Here is a 17,457-nt window from a genome sequence, read left to right as displayed (position 1 = left end):
ATTCCCTTGCTAGAGAAGGAATAACGTGTACAAAGTGAACAGAGATCTAGTGGTAGTGGATCCACTGTGATCCGCACCTACTCTGTGGATATGCGTCCCATAGCTGTCAACGTTTCCCTTTTTAAAAGGGAAATTCCCTTATTCCGAATAGGATTCCTTGCAAGAAAAGGCAAAAGTTGACAGCTATGATGTGTCCTCAGATACCATGGTTCTTATAAAAATCCACTAAGTTCTTCTTGGGGTCATATGCCAGTTGAGCCCAATAATAAGCAATTGTACTTTTATTTAATTAATTAGTACAGCAATATCTCTATCATAGAACTCAAGGCATGAAACATCACAGTTTCCCCAAATTCATGGTCAATGGTCAGTGATGTCAGACGCTGTAGACCAACAACATATGGAGGACAACATATGGAGGAATACAGATCTCCTCTTATTGTAAAGGAATTTTTTAACCACTTCATGTGTTATCACCCCAGTTCACATGTCAACCAGATTCATATCTTAGCAAAAAATTGAGCTGCCTGAATAGTATTTGGGCAGTGCTGGTGGTCTGCCTACTTCATCTAATCTTTCCCTCACTTCAACTTACTTTTTAATCACTTTAAATAGTCAGTAAACCTCTGGACCTTTTCTGAAGCATTGTTTAGAGTGGGGAAACTTAGATGTCTTACTTTGCTTTTGTAATTTGTCAAGTACATTGTTTAACGGTTAATATTTCAGTATAAATGAGCATGGACACTTCTTTACTGCCTGAGAATTGTTGCCTTCCAAGATATCATAGCAATTTTGCTATGACATTTAATGACATTGTTAAGCAGTTATAATAAATTTTATGTCTACAGACAAAATAATTGGAGAGTTTACTAAGTCTTTGCAGCAACAAGGAATTGAGTCTGTGGCCATTTATACAGCAAGCCGACCTTCAAAGGTGAGTATTTTCCAGAGCCTAGAGTCCTCAAATGTTTGGCATGTGGTAAATTAGCAGATATAGTGTTTGATTTTCCCCATTTCACAAGTGTTGCGTTCGCTGTATATTATTTTGCTCAGCAAATGGGGTGAGACTCTGTGCTTAAAGTCAAAGCAACCAAGGCTTCTAGCAAGAAACTTAGAATATGAATGTTACTAACAACGATGAACACTTTAAATATAGCACTAATGTTCTGCCATAAGGATTAGGCAACTGTTATGTTTTGGGTGAAGGGACAGTCCCCACATCATAACTTCAAACAAGACACAAGATTTGGTAAGAAAAATGAAATAAGATGGGTTATGTTTTTACACTGGTAGGGTTATTGGCCCCTGGAGTGCTCTCAGACAGAAAAACAAATGGCTTCTAATGTGTGCACACAGCTGTGTGGAAACAGGAGCTGCTCGTTCATTTAAATATTGTGGAGACAACCATTCACTCATCGTCGTATTGTAATGCGACATTTTATGAAGTTAATTGGTTAGGCCAAGGCTGGGCTCCCTGATGGATATCCTCCAAATATTGTTGGATTACAACTCCCATCCTTCTTTACCATTGATGATGATGAGAGGTGAAGTTCAACAACACCGGAGGACCAAAGATTCCTCAGCCTTGGGCTGGGCCCTGATCCTGCAGAGCTTCCTGTGCTCATTATAATATGCAGAATTCATGGATTTAGCAACTTTCTCTCACCCCCAGTTTTTCACTTGTCCTCCTGCAAACCTGAAGGTTTCCCGAAGCCTGCTGATACCTCCATTTTGTACATGGTTGATGCTGTTTTATTTTTCTACATAAGGATACACATTCAGAGTGAATTAACAATTTGTCTACAGCAGCATTCTCCAACCCAGTGCCCTCCAAATGTTGGATTACAACTCCTATTAGCCCTAGACAACATGGCCAGGGGTCAAGGATGATGGGATTTGGAGTCCACCAAAACTTTGGAGGCCATCAGGTCGGTGAACTTCAAAGCCTGCAATGGATCATCCAAAGTAACAGACAGTATCTGGCTTCAGAGACCTAGCAGTCTCTTAGCAGAACATTCTCAAAAAAGGTTGGTGGTCCTTAATTTAAGTGATACTATAATGGACGGAAACCAGAACGTTCATTCATAATCCATCACTGATGTACATATTTTATTTCCCCTTCCGATGAAGGCATTGTTCAGTGCCTGAAGAATTGGAAATGCAAAATTAAACTTCTTTGGTTAAGTGATCTTTACTGAGCAGCACAGACCTCACAAATTTTACATGCAGCTGAGGTCAAGATGGGCATGAATAGTCTGATTCATGGGTCAAAGATAATGGATTAATTCCAGAGTAACAGAGCCATCATGGAGAGCTGGTGAGGTGACACTCTGTAGGCTCTTTGCATATACTGCAAAGAGTTCTGCAGGCATATATCTGCTGCTGGTGATATTTTCCCCAGTAGTGTGATATGAGACACCCGAACAGAGCATTCTGAGGGTTGATTGAAGGGAGGGCAGAAGTGGCCTTGGACCCATGAGGTTTAAAGCTTCTTCATCCCTCCAATAGGCCCCAAGGTTGGGCTTATCACCTACATCAGCTTGTAGCTGTCATAGTAAATTTATTAGCTTCAGTGGGTGTGAAATTTTAAAAATGAGATCTGCAGGGGCAAATAAGAAAATCCGCACCTCCCATCCTGGTTAGCATAACAGACAATCTGCCACTTCCCTTCCCTGTGTACCCCTTTGGTTTTCTCTGCTGATCAGTACAGTGGTACCTCGGGTTAAGTACTTAATTCGTTCTGGAGGTCCATTCTTAACCTGAAACTGTTCTTAACCTGAAGCACCACTTTAGCTAATGGGGCCTCTCCTGCCGCTGCACGATTTCTGTTCTCATCCTGAAGCAAAGTTCTTAACCCGAGGTACTATTTCTGGGTTAGCGGAGTCTGTAACCTGAAGCGTATGTAACCTGAAGCGTATGTAACCCGAGGTACACTGTATAATTTAGTTCCCATTCAAAGGTGGGTGGGGAATCCTGACTTCAGCTCCATTGATTTCAGTGGGAACTATGTGCTTACAATCCTAACCATGTCTGCTAAATTAATTCAGTGGGGCTCATGCCCAAACAGTTGGGCTTAGGATTTCAGCCTTAGTTTGGCTCCAACAGATGCAAGGGTAATTCATCTACTGTCATTTTCAATGCATTACGAATGCTGGAGGGGGAAAATGAATGCACGGGAGGCAGACGAAAGGGAGCAAGGCGTCCCATCTACCCCCCAGCTTTTTTTCTGTTTTCCTCTCCATTTGAGCACTGCTTTACATTAAGAAACTAAATTTTAACTTGTAGCTGTAGACAATATACTTAATTATTTCCCAGCTGGGTCAGCCAGAATCCTACATGCAAAACAAAGCAGAGTTTAAAATAATTACAGAAGAACTGCTTCAAGCTGGCTGAAGCTAGCTGTGTGTTACTCTGGGGAAAGCAAACATCAGTTTGACTAGATAGTAGACGGAACGGCGCAGAGACTGTGAAATATGCTTGTTAGTAGTGTCTTGTTATTCATTCTGTGCGATAGTCCTATATTTGGTAAAAGGAAGAACACTAGTTTCTGCACTGGAATTTTGTTGTTTGTTTTTCTGCCGGAACTGAAATAGCATCTCTTTTGATTTTGATAGTACCTAGGTTTTCTTACAGTGATAAAGGGGGATTTTATACCCATTATGCCACCGTACTCTTATGAAGGTTAGAGACAAAGTGTACACAAATGGATAGGCCAGCAATGACATTTGTTCTCATTTCCTAGCATGACACCTGAAAAAAATCCAGAGCGGATACTAAATTGGGGAATTTGTCACTATAGCAAGGAGAAGGTTAGAGACAAGGTCTGCTTCCAGATGAGGGGCTCTTAGTTGTAAGCTACACACAGGATTGCAATTGACTTTCAACACTTTCTTCAGGAGTGGGGAATCTTTTTCAGCTTGAGGTCCACATTCTCTTCCGGGACAGGAAAAGTGCACAGGAGAATGAATGTAAATGTAAATTGGAGCAGTAGGCTAGTTTTACACGTACTCAGACAGCCCTCTCTGTCCAGGGCTGCCTTCAGACGTCTTCTGAAGGTTGTATAATTACTTATCTCCTTGGTTCGGGGGTTGCATAACTCCATACGCTCCAACATTTCTCCCATGATAATAGGGACGTCCTAAGCAAAACGTACAGAAACCAGGACAGCTTCTGTAAATCCTGGAAAATAGGGACACTTGGAGGGTCTTTAAGAAGCTTTGTCAGAGTTCAAGGATATATTCAAACCAGGCAAAGTCACTCAGGGAGATGCAAAAGAGGGCTTGTGAGTAGTGTAGCAGAGACAGGAGTATGGCCTGGGGACCAGAGTCCAGAAGTCCAGACACAGAGGGACAAAAGCTGGAGGGCCACATTTGGCCCCTGGATCAGAGGTTCCCAATCCCTGGTGTACATCCCGCTATGTTCTGTCCACACCAATGGGTGTGTTTTAGGCTGTATCCTTTGAAAGCACTATGAAACCACTTCAATCAGCCATGCCTTTGCCCAAAGAGTCATGAGAGCTGTAGCTTGTTAAGGGTGCTGAGGCTTGTTAGGAGACCCCTATTCTCCTCATGGAGCCACATTTCCCAGAGTTCCCTGGGAACAGGGATTGGTTGCTGAGCCACTCTAGGAATTGTAGCTTGGCGGGTGGGGGGAGAAAGGTGTCCCAAGAACTCTCAGCACCCTTAACAGATGACAGACCCAGGGTTCTTTGTGGGACTGATTAAAGACTGATTATAGTGGTATCATAGTGCTTTCAGTGAATGGTGTGACTGTGGCCTTAGTTGCTTTGAAACTCAGCACACTATAGTCGTTGCTGTGGGTGGCATTTTCTGACACCCCATCACAGATGGGAGTTGTAATTCAGCAGCATCTGAAAGGTCAAAGGTTCCCCGCACCTGATCTACACCTGACACACATACAGTCATAAAGGTGTAGAGTTTGACCACAGAATCTACTGAACTTAGTAATAATTTTATTATTTATACCCTGCCCATCTGGCTGGGTTTCTTCAGCCACTGTGGACGGCTTCTAGCACATATAAAAACATAATAAAACGTCCAACATTAAAAACTTCCCAATACAGGGCTGCCTTCGGATGTCTTCTAAAAGTAGTGTAGTTCTTTATCTCCTTGGCATCTGCTGGGAGGGCGTTCCACAGGGTGGATGCCACTGCTGAGAAGGCCCTCTGCCTGGTTCCCTGTAACTTCACTTCTCGCAGTGAGGGAACTGCCAGAAGACCCTTGGAGCTGGACCTCAGTGTCTGAGCTGAATGATGGTGGTGGAGACACGCCTTCAGGTATACTAACCTGAAGGCTGAAAAGGTCAGCAGCAACTATTTGAAGTGTGCTCGGAAACGTACTAGGAGCCAGTGAAGATCCTTTAGGACCAGTGTTATATGGTCCTGGCAGTCACTCCTAGTTACCAGTCTAGCTACCAGTCTAGCTACTCCTAGTTACCTGTCTAGCTACCAGGTGGTTTCTGGGCCATCTTCAAAGGTAGCCCCACATAGAGCACATTGCAGTAGTGCAAGCAGGAGGTAACCAGAGCATGCACCACTCTGACGAAAAAGTCTGTGGGCAGGCTGGTAGAAAGCTTCCGTGGTACTGATAGACACCTTCTGTGGACACAGAATTGACCTGTGCCTCCCTGGACAGCTCTGGGTCTAAAATGACTCCCAGGTTGCGCACCTGGTCCTTCAGGGGAACAGTTACCCCATCAGGACCAAGGAGTCCCCCATACCTGCCCCCCAAAACAGTATTTCTGTCTTGTCAAATTCAACCTCAATCCATTGGGGGCTGGGGCTGCCACTGTGATTCCACTCCATCTGAATGTACATGGTTGTCTGAACCAGGTTGCAAGGTATTCCTGAAAGAATAGTATGTGGTTGTTTGGCTAGGTCCAGCTCATAGTAAGCATGCAGAACAAGAAAAACCCAGACTGGAATGCCTCCGGATTCCAGTATTGAAAACAAAATGATGGCATTGCCTCATGACACATGGTGGAACAAAACTCTAAGCACTGCAGCCAGGCGCTGAAAGGGCATCAGTATTGTAAGGTTTTCACATATTAAATAACGATTCGATCACCTGTAGACAAAGATGACATTCTCACAATGCAAAATTGCTTGGAAAAGTCATCATGCTTTCTGCACGCCAAGATTAAAATCTTGAGCACGCTGGCTCTTGAATAGGCTCCATTGGAGGCAGCAGAACTTTCTTCTGCGTAAACAAGCTTAGACTCAGGTCACCAAAGTTGTTAATGCAAACCATGCTCCCCCCACAAAAAAACCCCCCAGAGAATAAAGCATGAACTTTCCCTCAATACCACACAAAATTCTGTTTTCAAGGAAGTGATGAGAGGCACTATGCATAGGCATAGGTGAAAGGATGTACCTCCCAGATCCCCCACCTGAGAAATGTCGCACTCATTTATTACTGCAGCAGTTATTTTTTGCAGCTTTACACAGTTGCAAAGCATGTACAAGCCATGGCGTTAGCCAGAGATGCCTCTAATGATTTGTTACCGGCTGTGATCAAAGTCATCCATGAATGTGAAAGAGTGCATTTTTCAGAAGGAGCACATTTCCTGAAAGTTTCATTTCATCTTTGCGAAAAGTCAAAGAGCCCATTCCAGTTTCAACAAGTTAAGCTGAATCCTGTTTTGAAAATACAGTGCCTGCTGTGCACTTGTAAATGCAACCACTGCCTCAATTTTCTCTACTTTCTTCTTGTGAATAGGCTCTAATCTAATGCTCGCCAGCATCCTCCTGGCTCGTTGATCCATACAGACTGCTGTGATTTCATTTCCTTGTGGCTCAAGTCCTCTGCTTTTATGGATGTGCGCTCTCGCCTAAATGCTGATTCCTATACATTGCCACGCCAATCATGTCTTTCCATGCAACAATCTTTTTCTAAAAGGGTATCTTCCGCAGAATCTGGAGATTTTAAGGCTGCATATTGTTAGCTTTAAGACCATACGTACATTTTTTTGAAGGGAGATATCGATCTTTAATTATTATTTTCTTTCATATTTCGAATGCTCTTCAGGTTCAGCGTGTTGATTTTAATGGTACAAAGAGGTAGCTTGTAGGAATAAGAAGACAAACTTTGCATTCTGTTTGGCTAAGCAAAAGGAAATTGCAAGTAACTACCTGGAAGACATATCCCTCTCTCTGTTTTAGCTGTTCAGTTCCCTCACCACAGTAAGCCACAGTTAACTTATCTGGGATATTTTACTTCTTTCCAGAAGTAAAGTGTGAGCCAGTGTGGTGTAGTGGTTAAGAGCGGTAGTCTCACAATCTGGGGAACCGGGTTCGCGTCTCCGCTCCTCCACATGCAGCTGCTGGGTGACCTTGGGCCAGTCACACTTCTTTGAAGTCTCTCAGCCTCACTCACCTCACAGAGTGTTTGTTGTGGGGGAGGAAGGGAAAGGAGAATGTTAGCCTCTTTGAGACTCCTGAAGGGGAGTGAAAGGCGGGATATCAAATCCAAACTCTTCTTCTTCTTCTTTCCACTGGTGCAAGGAGGAAACAAACCTGATCCCTGGATTAGTCTTATATCCAAAACCACTGGTTTTGATTTGTTTCACTTTAACCAACAACAATCAGTTACAAGCCCAAAACAAGGCTTGGCTCCAGATCATGGTTTGTTGGGAGAACAGTAAACTATGATTCCTGAATCAGACACAATGCTAAGCCACTTCCCGTCTCTAATGGGAAGGAGCAAATTGCACATGACTGGCTTATCCAATATAAGTAGGGATTGGTGAATAGGTCAATATCTCCCAGTTTCTCCTTTTTCTAACCTTCAGTTCTCCACGTTTCTATATCAGCTTGCAGTTTTTGTTTTGGAAGGAAAAAGATCTCATGAACATTCACCAGCATTTTCGTGTGAATTTCTCCTACTGTACTCGTATCTGCATGCGATTTTCCTGACTATACACATTTTTGCAAACCCATTTTGCAAACATATTGACTTTTTGTATGCTATTTTTAACTAATACTTGCATTTATGTACACACTTTACTATAGCATATGCGCTTTCCTACACATTACTTGGCTGGAGAACAGCATTGCAAAATTCAGATAAGTGTTTCGCATTCGGATAATAATTTTGAAGGCTATATGCGTGTTTCGAATTGCAAATTGTTTCAGAAAATGCAGACTTTGTAAGTTTACTTTTAAATATGAACAGAACCAAATTTCTTCCCCAAGTCTAATGTGTTGACATGTCCTCGTGTTCAAAAATCACCATATAAAAATTCTCAGCCAATATCCCTCCTCATTTTCACTTCCAGCCTTCCTCATTTCCCAAGCTGTTCTCGTTTTGGCAATGTTTATTTTTTACAGAGAATTTTTAAAAGCCCTTTCATATACAATGTTTTGCAGAGGCATTCTTTTAGCAGAATTTAGCACTATATTTCATTTTTCTGGTTACCTATTAATTCACCTATCCACCTATAACCCCCAGACAATGTAATGGGGGGCACATATCTAGTAGTGCATGGCAGTTCTCGGTTTTCTGCATATATTTCAAAGACATTAACTCCCATCCCCTAGTTTTTGCTTTCAGCTAGCTCCAAGTAACACCCAATAATTATATGCGGAGAGATGAATAGGTATTAACATCAGTTTCCATGGAACTAAATCAGAGACATTTTCTCCCCACACATTTTTGTTGCCCATATTCTTCACTCCTGTGCAGAGCTGCCAGTAGGTCTGAAAAGACATGTCCTTTTGTGAACTGTTTTGAAAGGTTTTGTAAGGTATAAATCTCCAGTTGTCATTCCATTTATTCTGACAATCTCCAGTGCTTTGAAAGATAGGCTACATATAATTTGGCCATCTTTAATTATGCCCTTTCTCAATTTTAATATCCCACTTAAGGTGTTATAACTGTTGCCCCTTTATCAAAACTCAAGGAACCACTAAAAATAAAGAAAGATATAAACTACACCATAAAATGGTCCCTCTTGTTCATTTTTGCATTTATTGCCCACTCTGTGAATATTGTATCTTCATTAACCCTCAGAATAGAAACCAGAAATTAATGTATCATCAATTCCTGTATCATCATGATTTCATCTGATCTCAACAGCAAAGAAAAAGATAGCACCAAGAATGCATAGCCATTGATTTAACATGTGATGAAACAAAAGAATCTCCCTCCACATGTCTTAAAGGACAAAATTCTCTAAAGGGATGTAGCATTTAAAATGAAGGCTTCATAGCAGGGGTAGAAGACAAATCCAGTTCAGTTTGCATTTAAAGGTCAGCCTACAAAATTCACACTTTCTGAAACGAAACACAAAGCACAATCCTTCAACTTTCTCACTTCCATGAACTTTGCAGTTCCTTTTTCCAGCCTAGTAATGTGTACAAAATCCCACTAGGGTAAAGTGTTGAGATCTCTATTCCACCTTAAGGAGCAGACGTGTGGAACTGTTGCATGTCACATGTCTGTTTACATTCCAGCACAGCTTGCTGGGAACTTCCGTTGTGTATAGCTTTTGCTTTTCCTGGTCTCTCTGAGAAGACGAAGAAGAAGAAGAAGAAGAAGAAGAAGAAGAAGAAGAAGAAGAAGAGTTTGGATTTGATATCCCACTTTATCACTACCCTAAGGAGTCTCAAAGCAGCTAACATTCTCCTTTCCCTTCCTCCCCCACAACAAACACTCTGTGAGGTGAGTGAGGCTGAGAGACTTCAGAGAAGTGTGACTGGCCCAATGTCACCCAGCAGCTGCATGTGGAGGAGCAGGGAATCGAACCCAGTCCACCAGATTACGAGTCCACTGCTCTTAACCACTATACCACACTGGCTCTCAGAGAGAGAGAGACGACATGTTTCTTTGTCCTGATTTATGATTAATAAATCTGTAGTTATAGTATGCTTTCACAAGCCTCACGCCTATTCTGTGTGCGCAGTTCAATCTGCTGACATAGTGTGTCCTGGCTTTGAAGCCCATGTTGCTGATTTTCGTTGGTGCAGAGGCCGATGGGTCTTCGCAGCGGACGGCTAGAAGGAGGCGGCCCAGCTGGCCTCCTGGCCCTCTGCATGTTGACATAAACATGTATATATTAATAAAAAGGGCATATAATTAGGGAAATTGTTTTGTAAAAATGTGTATATGGGGGGGATGCACTATAATGCTGGCGATTTTTCCTGAGGAATAGTAATAATTTAAAAATTGCAAACAGATATGGAAGTGAATTTAGGATTGGAAAAAAGAAGCCGAGAGAAACTTAAGTCGACAAAGTAACCCATGCCTATAGGTAAAGGTAAAGGGACCCCTGACCATTAGGTCCAGTCGTGACCGACTCTGGGGTTGCGGTGCTCATCTCGCTTTTATTGGCCGAGGGAACTGGCGTGCAGCTTCTGGGTCACGTGGCCAGCATGACTAAGCTGCTTCTGGCGAACTAGAGCAGTGCACGGAAACGCCGTTTACCTTCCCGCCAGAGCGGTACCTCTTTGTCTATTTGCACTTTGACGTGCTTTCGAACTGCTAGGTTGGCAGGAGCAGGGACCGAGCAATGGGAGCTCACCCTGTTGCAGGGATTCGAACTGCTGACCTTCTGATCAGCAGGTCCTAGGCTCTGTGGTTTAACCCATTTCAGAGTGTTGCATGAAATAAAATTCTTTTTCTTACTTTTGCAAAATAATGCTAATCATCCTCACTAGTTGTCAAACGGGGCTTCAGTATTGAGATGCATTGGGTTCACATGTCTATGAAGAAAGCAGGGGTGGATTTATAGACAGAGAGAGCACCCCTCCCCAGATCTGCAGGTAAATCCTAGCTTTTCTTTCTTTCTTTCTTTCTTTCTTTCTTTCTTTCTTTCTTTCTTTCTTTCTACCTGCTCCCAAAACTCTTTGAGGACAAGTGATGCATATGGAGCTCAGGCAGCAGTGAAAAAAAAACGTTCCCAAAATGACTGCATTTCATTTCTGTATTTTGCAGCCACAGGAAGGCTCCATCAGGACCATAGTGTATGGGTTAAGCCTTTCCTTCCCTGTGACCATAATGACTAAAATGATTGCCTCTCAAAGTTATTATTCCCTTCCCCCAGAAATGTTTGCTCCTAAATTTGCTGATGATAACTCATGTTTGAGCAGCAGCAGCAGCATATTGTGGCTTCCAAATGGTGGTAGTAGTTTTGTGCAACAGCTGGGTTATTCTAGAAGAGCCATTGTATACTGCAGCTATAGGGAACCGAATCTGACTAGAGCCTTCACTCCTCCACTCCCTTGAGTCGTGTTTGACCTACCCACCTGAGGTCACCATGACACCTGATTATTTGTTTTCACATAGCACTGTGCACAGAAGTCCTGATGATCGTCTGATAGTTGATCATATATGATCATATACATGTACAACTTTTAGAAGACATCTGAAGGCAGCCCTGCTTAGGGAAGCTATTAATGTTTGACGGACTATTGTATTTTAATATTCTGTTGAGAGCTGCCCAGAGTGGCTGGGGAAACCCAGCCAGATGGGCAGGGTATAAATATTTATTTATTTATTTATTTATTTATTTATTTATTTATTTGGTGTTAGGTGTTGGGCAGGTGTTTGTGGCATGGCCAAAATGGCCTCTCGGGAGTAATCATAAAGTTTACCAGATCTGTGTCCATTGGTGTCCTCCTCTTCTGAAGAAGCATGATGAAAACTGCAGCCATGATATGTTGTGAAGCTTACATTCTGCTAACTTCAGTGAGCAGCTTGTGTGTGGGATTCCAGCCAGCACCGCTAGTTAATCAAAAGTTTGCCCGAGAGGCTGCATTTATCCCTTCGTAATCAAATAGCACAAATCAAAAAGAAGATTAAGCCCTGATTATTGTCATACTGTGCTTTGAAAATAAGTTTCAGTCTACCATTGTCTGCCTTGTTATTGTGAAATCAAAATTACTGATTGCCAGCACAGCAGTAATGAAGATGGCATAGAAGTACCGCTTATGTGTTACCCTGCGAAACGATGATTTTCCTAGTTTGACATAGTGAAGAACATGCAGAATTGCGCCTGGAACCTCTAGTTTGGGTACCTAATCATCACATGCACTGACAGCGATTCAGCAATGACCTGAACAGAGCTGCCATCTTCTCCAGTTGCTTGAGGGGGCCCGACATGACGTCCTGACATCATGCTCGTGATGTCATGTGATGTCACAAGGAGCAGAGCTGAATGCCCACTGAACATTGAGGGGGTCCAGCCCCCTGAAAAAACATGAGGGGAGGGCATGAGCGAAAGATTCCCAGAGCAATCCTATATAGATTTAGTCAGGAGGCAATCTCACCAAGTGAGATTGGGAAATGTACACAGGATTGCAGCCTTCGAAAGGAAGGGGAGAAATAAAGACAAGACTTGGAGTCTAAATGGTGCAGCAAGACTTTTCCCATAGAAAAGGTGCATTCTGCTTTAGACAGCAAAATTCCTTGAGCGGGCACTATTTTATCTGAATAGGTTGAAATAGCAAGAAACAGTCATCTCAGTATTGCATATCCAGTTGGAGTGGCCACATAAATACCAAACTCTCTCCCTGACTTCCAATCAACCACACACACACACACACACACACACACACACTATAGGACATTGTGCTAAGTATTGTGAACATCACTTTCACAAGATGAATTCCTCTATCCTCCTCTCTGCTGCAGCCAATCAGAAAATTTAAGGAGAAAAAGTTTGTGTAGGGATGCAAAACACTTGGATTTGGCAGGAAAGTGCCCTTAGCAGAAATAGCCAAGAATTTAATCTCCTGCTTATTGATACTTCCTGCATAATCCGCACAGCTTTCGCTTTTTCGAACGATGTGTTCCCTTAGGTTATACCTGTGTTCAAGGAAAAGTTGTGTTAAAACTTGCTCTCATTCTCTTATCTGGGTAGCTATTTAACCAGACTCATCCCGCTCAGCCAGGATTACTCAGTGCTAGCTATTGCAGAAATTTAAATGTGTTATCATGTGCATTCGCACATTTGCCAGGGATCTTATTTTAATCTGGTTACGTGGCTACTCACTTCACTTTTGCATACCATGTAATTCAATAAGAAGTTTCATGTAAATATTTTATGTTTAATTGTTTTATTGAAGGGTGGGATACTTCTGGCTAAACTTGCTAGAGGAGTTGTGGCACAGCTTTTGGTTTCCTGAAAATCTGTTCTTGACTTCATTCTTTCTCCAAAATCAAAGTATTCCCCATAGCTCAGTCATCAGTTCCTCCTACAAAATCTTATTTCTGTTATTAGCGTTACAATTCTCCCCAGACAACGTGCTAGCCCCAGTGTCCCTTAACATACAGACAATTGATTAAACACAGTATAGTTTAGTCTTCATAACCTTTTCCTTGTGTGAAATAAAACGGCTACACTTTGGGGGGAAGAAGAGAGATTATTTTTTTTAATTAAAAAGTGAAATACTTAACGTATTTCTTTGTGATATATTGCTTTCCTAAAGGGAATGTTTTCTTCCTTCAAATACCACATTCTGGCAATAATAGTTGCAACTGTTGTTGTTGGCACCTGTCTGTCTCGAGAGACAATGGAGTGCACCTGCAGGGGTGAAAAACTGCTGTGTTAATAGCACCAAAGTGACCTCCTTGGGGCACAAGTCTGGGCAGTGCGTATGGAGGTCCTGGGCTGCCCAGATGACAATACCCCCCCCTTTCGGCCTTGCTGATGTGGTCCAAAGGAAAGCAGAGCAATACGTTCAGCATGTGAACCGCCAGCTTTGACTCAGTATCTGTGTTTCACCTCAAGGTTTTGTTTTCTGTTGAAATAATCTGCAGAATTCTCTTTTAGGTACCAGTGGGACCTGATGTAGAATGGCAGAGCAGAAGGCACCTAATGTCTGTTGAAAAACAAGAAGCTAATCTGTATGCCCCAATAAATATAACCAATGGAACAGGCCCCAATGCCACGTGCATCCTTTTTTATGCCACAGATTTAAACTTTACAGCCGATGGCACTGTCATGAATCTAACCCATCGCACATTTGAATCTCACGAAGTGGATACCAGCAATTCCACTTGTTCGGGTACCAATGCCACGTGAGTAGCCTGACTTTCACTACTAATTGTCTTTCATGGTGCATTGACTGAGGAAGCTGATTTTTTTTTTGTTCCCAGATAGCATTACCATTTAGCTTAGCCAAGACTTGAAATCAAAGTCCTAGAAAGATCAGATTAAGGTACAGTCATGAAACTGCATAGCTCTCATAGCTTTGGTTATCTCTATTCTTATGCATTTTAAGTGTCCAAAATGCTTTACAAGCCTTCTTATTAATTTACTCCACAAAGTAGGCTATTAACTACTTTGCAGCTGGAGAACTGAGGCTGTCAACTTGCTAAAAGTTAGAGATGGACAAGCTTTCCCCAGCAAATACCTTTTTCAACCCACTGACAGCCAGCCTTGCTCATTAAGATGTAGACGTTTTTGGTACAGCCTAAAGATATAAAACTTGCAGTTAACGGATTTTTTCCCCTGTTCAGTTTTCAAGAGAAACAGAATTTTGGGAGGAAATGATAGTTTTTCAATATTTTACAGATCAAAAGTGACTTTCCTACATTAGAAACATAGTATATATTATGTATAACTTGATCTGCCATTAAATGACCATCTTTGTAACATTTAAAGTACGGTTTATTCGGACAATATTTACAAGTTGAATTAATTCCTTTCCATTTTGGTTACAAATGGAACTACAAGCTGTAGGACTGGAAAGAACCTAGTCTCTCATTGGTTTTACCAGTTCACGAGGAACATGCAAAGCACAATAGAAGCAGGAGAAACCATCAGCATTATAGGAAAAGGAAAATGAAACAATGTATTTGGGGGGGGGGAGAATAATTCTGAAATACTCAGAAAATTATTATGTCTCCTCCAGTGTTCCATAATGCATAAAGCATTTATTTCCACAAAAGGGTCTGGAAAAAGGAGGGAGGAGCACCTGGTTTGTATGCAGAAAGTCCCAGGTTCAGTAGGGCTGGGAATAAAATCTGCTCCTGGAGAGCAACTCCTAGTTAGTGAAGACAATACTGAACTCGATGGACCAATGGCCTGGCTTGCAATATTTTTATGTAGTAAACAGCTGTTGTTCACCTCTATGGGAACAAATAAACAGGGCATGGTTTTGATGGGGAGAAGATCTATCTAACCCCCCTGACCACAGGTGGTCTGACCTAATGGGATGCTGCAATAGGGATGCTCAGGCCATTGTCTGTACCTCTCCCATCACTATCACACTTGGCATATGTGTGGAAAGCCTGTATGCAGATACTCACCTATGTCAGTATCCTATGTATTCCTGTGCCATTCACAGGAATCGTATCGTTATTATTTATTAATTTTCTATACCACCCTTCATCTAAAGATCACAGGGCACTTTACAATATAAAAACACAAAAATGCATGCCATAATAACAAACAGAAACAATAACTCCCTTCCATATATATCATAACACTGTAGGAATGACACCTGCGTCAATGTTGGCTTCATTTTGTTGATGTGGATTTGGTACCCCAAACGTCGTCATCCTCTAAAATGTGGCACCTCGTATTCTGAGCTTTTTGAAACCAAAACCAGAATTCCACATGCATTCTGATACGCATCCAAACTTTTGTATGAACTGTGGTCCTTATTCAGTGGCGTTGCGTCCTTTATTGTGCCCGGGGCACGTGAGTGCACCAGGTGGGTCCAGGGGCTGGGCGTGGAGGGTGGACAAAACCCGCTGAACCATCCGAACCCTAGCCGCTGCCAGTGCCAGGTGGGCATGGGGCACGGAGGGTTCTTGGGGCCACGCTGTGCTGCCGCCCGCCCACCACCAGCACAGAGGGAACCTGGTTGACCGATGTGGGCCAGGGGTGCAGCAGTAAGACTGGGCTCTGGGGCCCAGAGACCCCCAGTGGCAGGCAGGGCAGGGATTGTGAAATTCAACGTGCAGTACGCTTCCACTGCGACCCAGTGTTGTCCCGGCATTTAGCAGAGACTGCGCACAGCGGTGTGTGTTCTGTGTGGAGATATTTCAAGCATGCAGAAAAGACTCTGTACGCAGCTTCTTTCCTAATCTAAGAAGCTTTTATTTACAGCAGCAGTTAATCAGCAATCCGGGATAAAACAGCAACATGCTGGCTCTTTCAGTCGAAAGTAATCTCACATAACAAAGCAGACAAAAACCCCGTATGTGGGCACCCCCCCCCCCAGCATCAGGACGCACACTCTGAGCTTTTAACCCTATAAGCTCTGGTTCTCCTCACAGGGATCCCTGTGTGGGGGTACCTGACTCACACCTTCTCAAAACCATGTCCCCGAGGCTACAACCCCCTGGCCCTCCCCATGCTATGCCCCTGTCCTTATTCATATCAGTGCAAGAGCCAATTGTGCAAAGAAATCTGTACATGAACTACCCATTCCTTTTGGTTCAGCCAAGAAATACCATGCCTTAAATCTCGGGCCGCCACAGCTTGTCACTCCTCAAACCAAACACAGCGAGCAAGCCATTCCTTGTGTTCCATGCTCAGATAGTGGAGGGTGTGGCCATCAGGCATGTCAGTGGTAGGGTGTGCAGCTAGATCACAGATCCCTGTGAAGCCCTGTGTGTGTGTGTGTATTCATCTGAATTCTTCTCTTACGTCAGGGAGCCTGTGCATTACATTGGCCTAGGCCTGTCATTTCCCATTGAAACAAGGAGCATTTCCCTAGCGAATAAAGAGGAGCGTGAACTTCAGAACACACAGGGTACTTTCCCCTCGAAGCACATACCGTATTTTTCGCTCCATAAGGTACACCTGATCATAAGGCGCACCTAGTTTCTAGAGGGGGAATTCAAGAAAAAAAAATATTATTTAAAGGGAGCACTGAGCAGAGCCTGCGTGCATCCCAGGCTCTGCTCGGCGCTCCCTTTCACAAGCCGCGTAGAGTGTGTGTGTGGCTCTTGGGGGCTTTTCCTCGAGGAGGGAGAAGGGCAGCCCGTCAGAAGCCCCCACCTCCCACAAAGCCCACAGGAGCCATGCACCCTTTAAAGAGAGCACTGCTTTTGGGGGCTTTTCCCTGAGGAGGGAGAAGGGACTCACTGGCTGCGTCAGTCCCTTCTCTCACCTCATAGAAAAGCCCGCAGGAGCCGCTCGCTCTTTAAAGGGTGCGTGGCTCCTGTGGGCTTTTCTACGAGGTGGGAGAAGGGACTGATGCTGCCAGTCAGTCCCTTCTCCCTCCTGGGGAAAAGCCCCCAAGAACTGCACGGAGCTTGTGTGCGGCTCTTGGGGCTTTTCCCGCCTGCCTCCCCCCTGCATTCGCTCCATAAGACGCACACACATTTCCCCTTGCTTTTTAGGAGGGAAAAAGTGTGTCTTGCGGAGCGAAAAATACGGTATCTCCTCCCAGAGAGCTGCTATTTCAGAGCGAAAAACACTGTAGGACCTTTTTGTGCCCCATTTCCAAACTCTTTCTCATCAAGCCAGATTTGTGTCCAG

The 17,457-nt window shown here is 43.3% G+C and overlaps 1 protein-coding gene and 1 long non-coding RNA gene across 2 annotated transcripts in view; one reads left to right on the top strand and one right to left on the bottom strand.

Annotated features, from left to right (window-relative positions):
• LOC308486741 overlaps positions 1–17,457 on the bottom strand; it is a 433,510-nt gene that overhangs the window by 346,908 nt on the left and 69,145 nt on the right. The window lies entirely within an intron of this gene.
• LOC308486722 (V-type proton ATPase subunit S1-like) overlaps positions 1–17,457 on the top strand; it is a 49,277-nt gene that overhangs the window by 23,503 nt on the left and 8,317 nt on the right. The window contains exons 6-7 of the mRNA XM_081023912.1: positions 849–934; positions 13,792–14,039. Of these exons, the coding sequence (XP_080880038.1) occupies positions 849–934; positions 13,792–14,039 (334 nt within the window). The remainder of the gene's footprint in view (positions 1–848; positions 935–13,791; positions 14,040–17,457) is intronic.

This window comes from Podarcis pityusensis (genome assembly GCF_964106645.2).
Source record: "Podarcis pityusensis genome assembly, chromosome: 10".
NCBI classification, from domain to species: domain Eukaryota; kingdom Metazoa; phylum Chordata; class Lepidosauria; order Squamata; family Lacertidae; genus Podarcis; species Podarcis pityusensis.
Note: the sequence above shows the minus strand (reverse complement) of the source record. Positions and strands in the feature narration are given on the sequence as shown.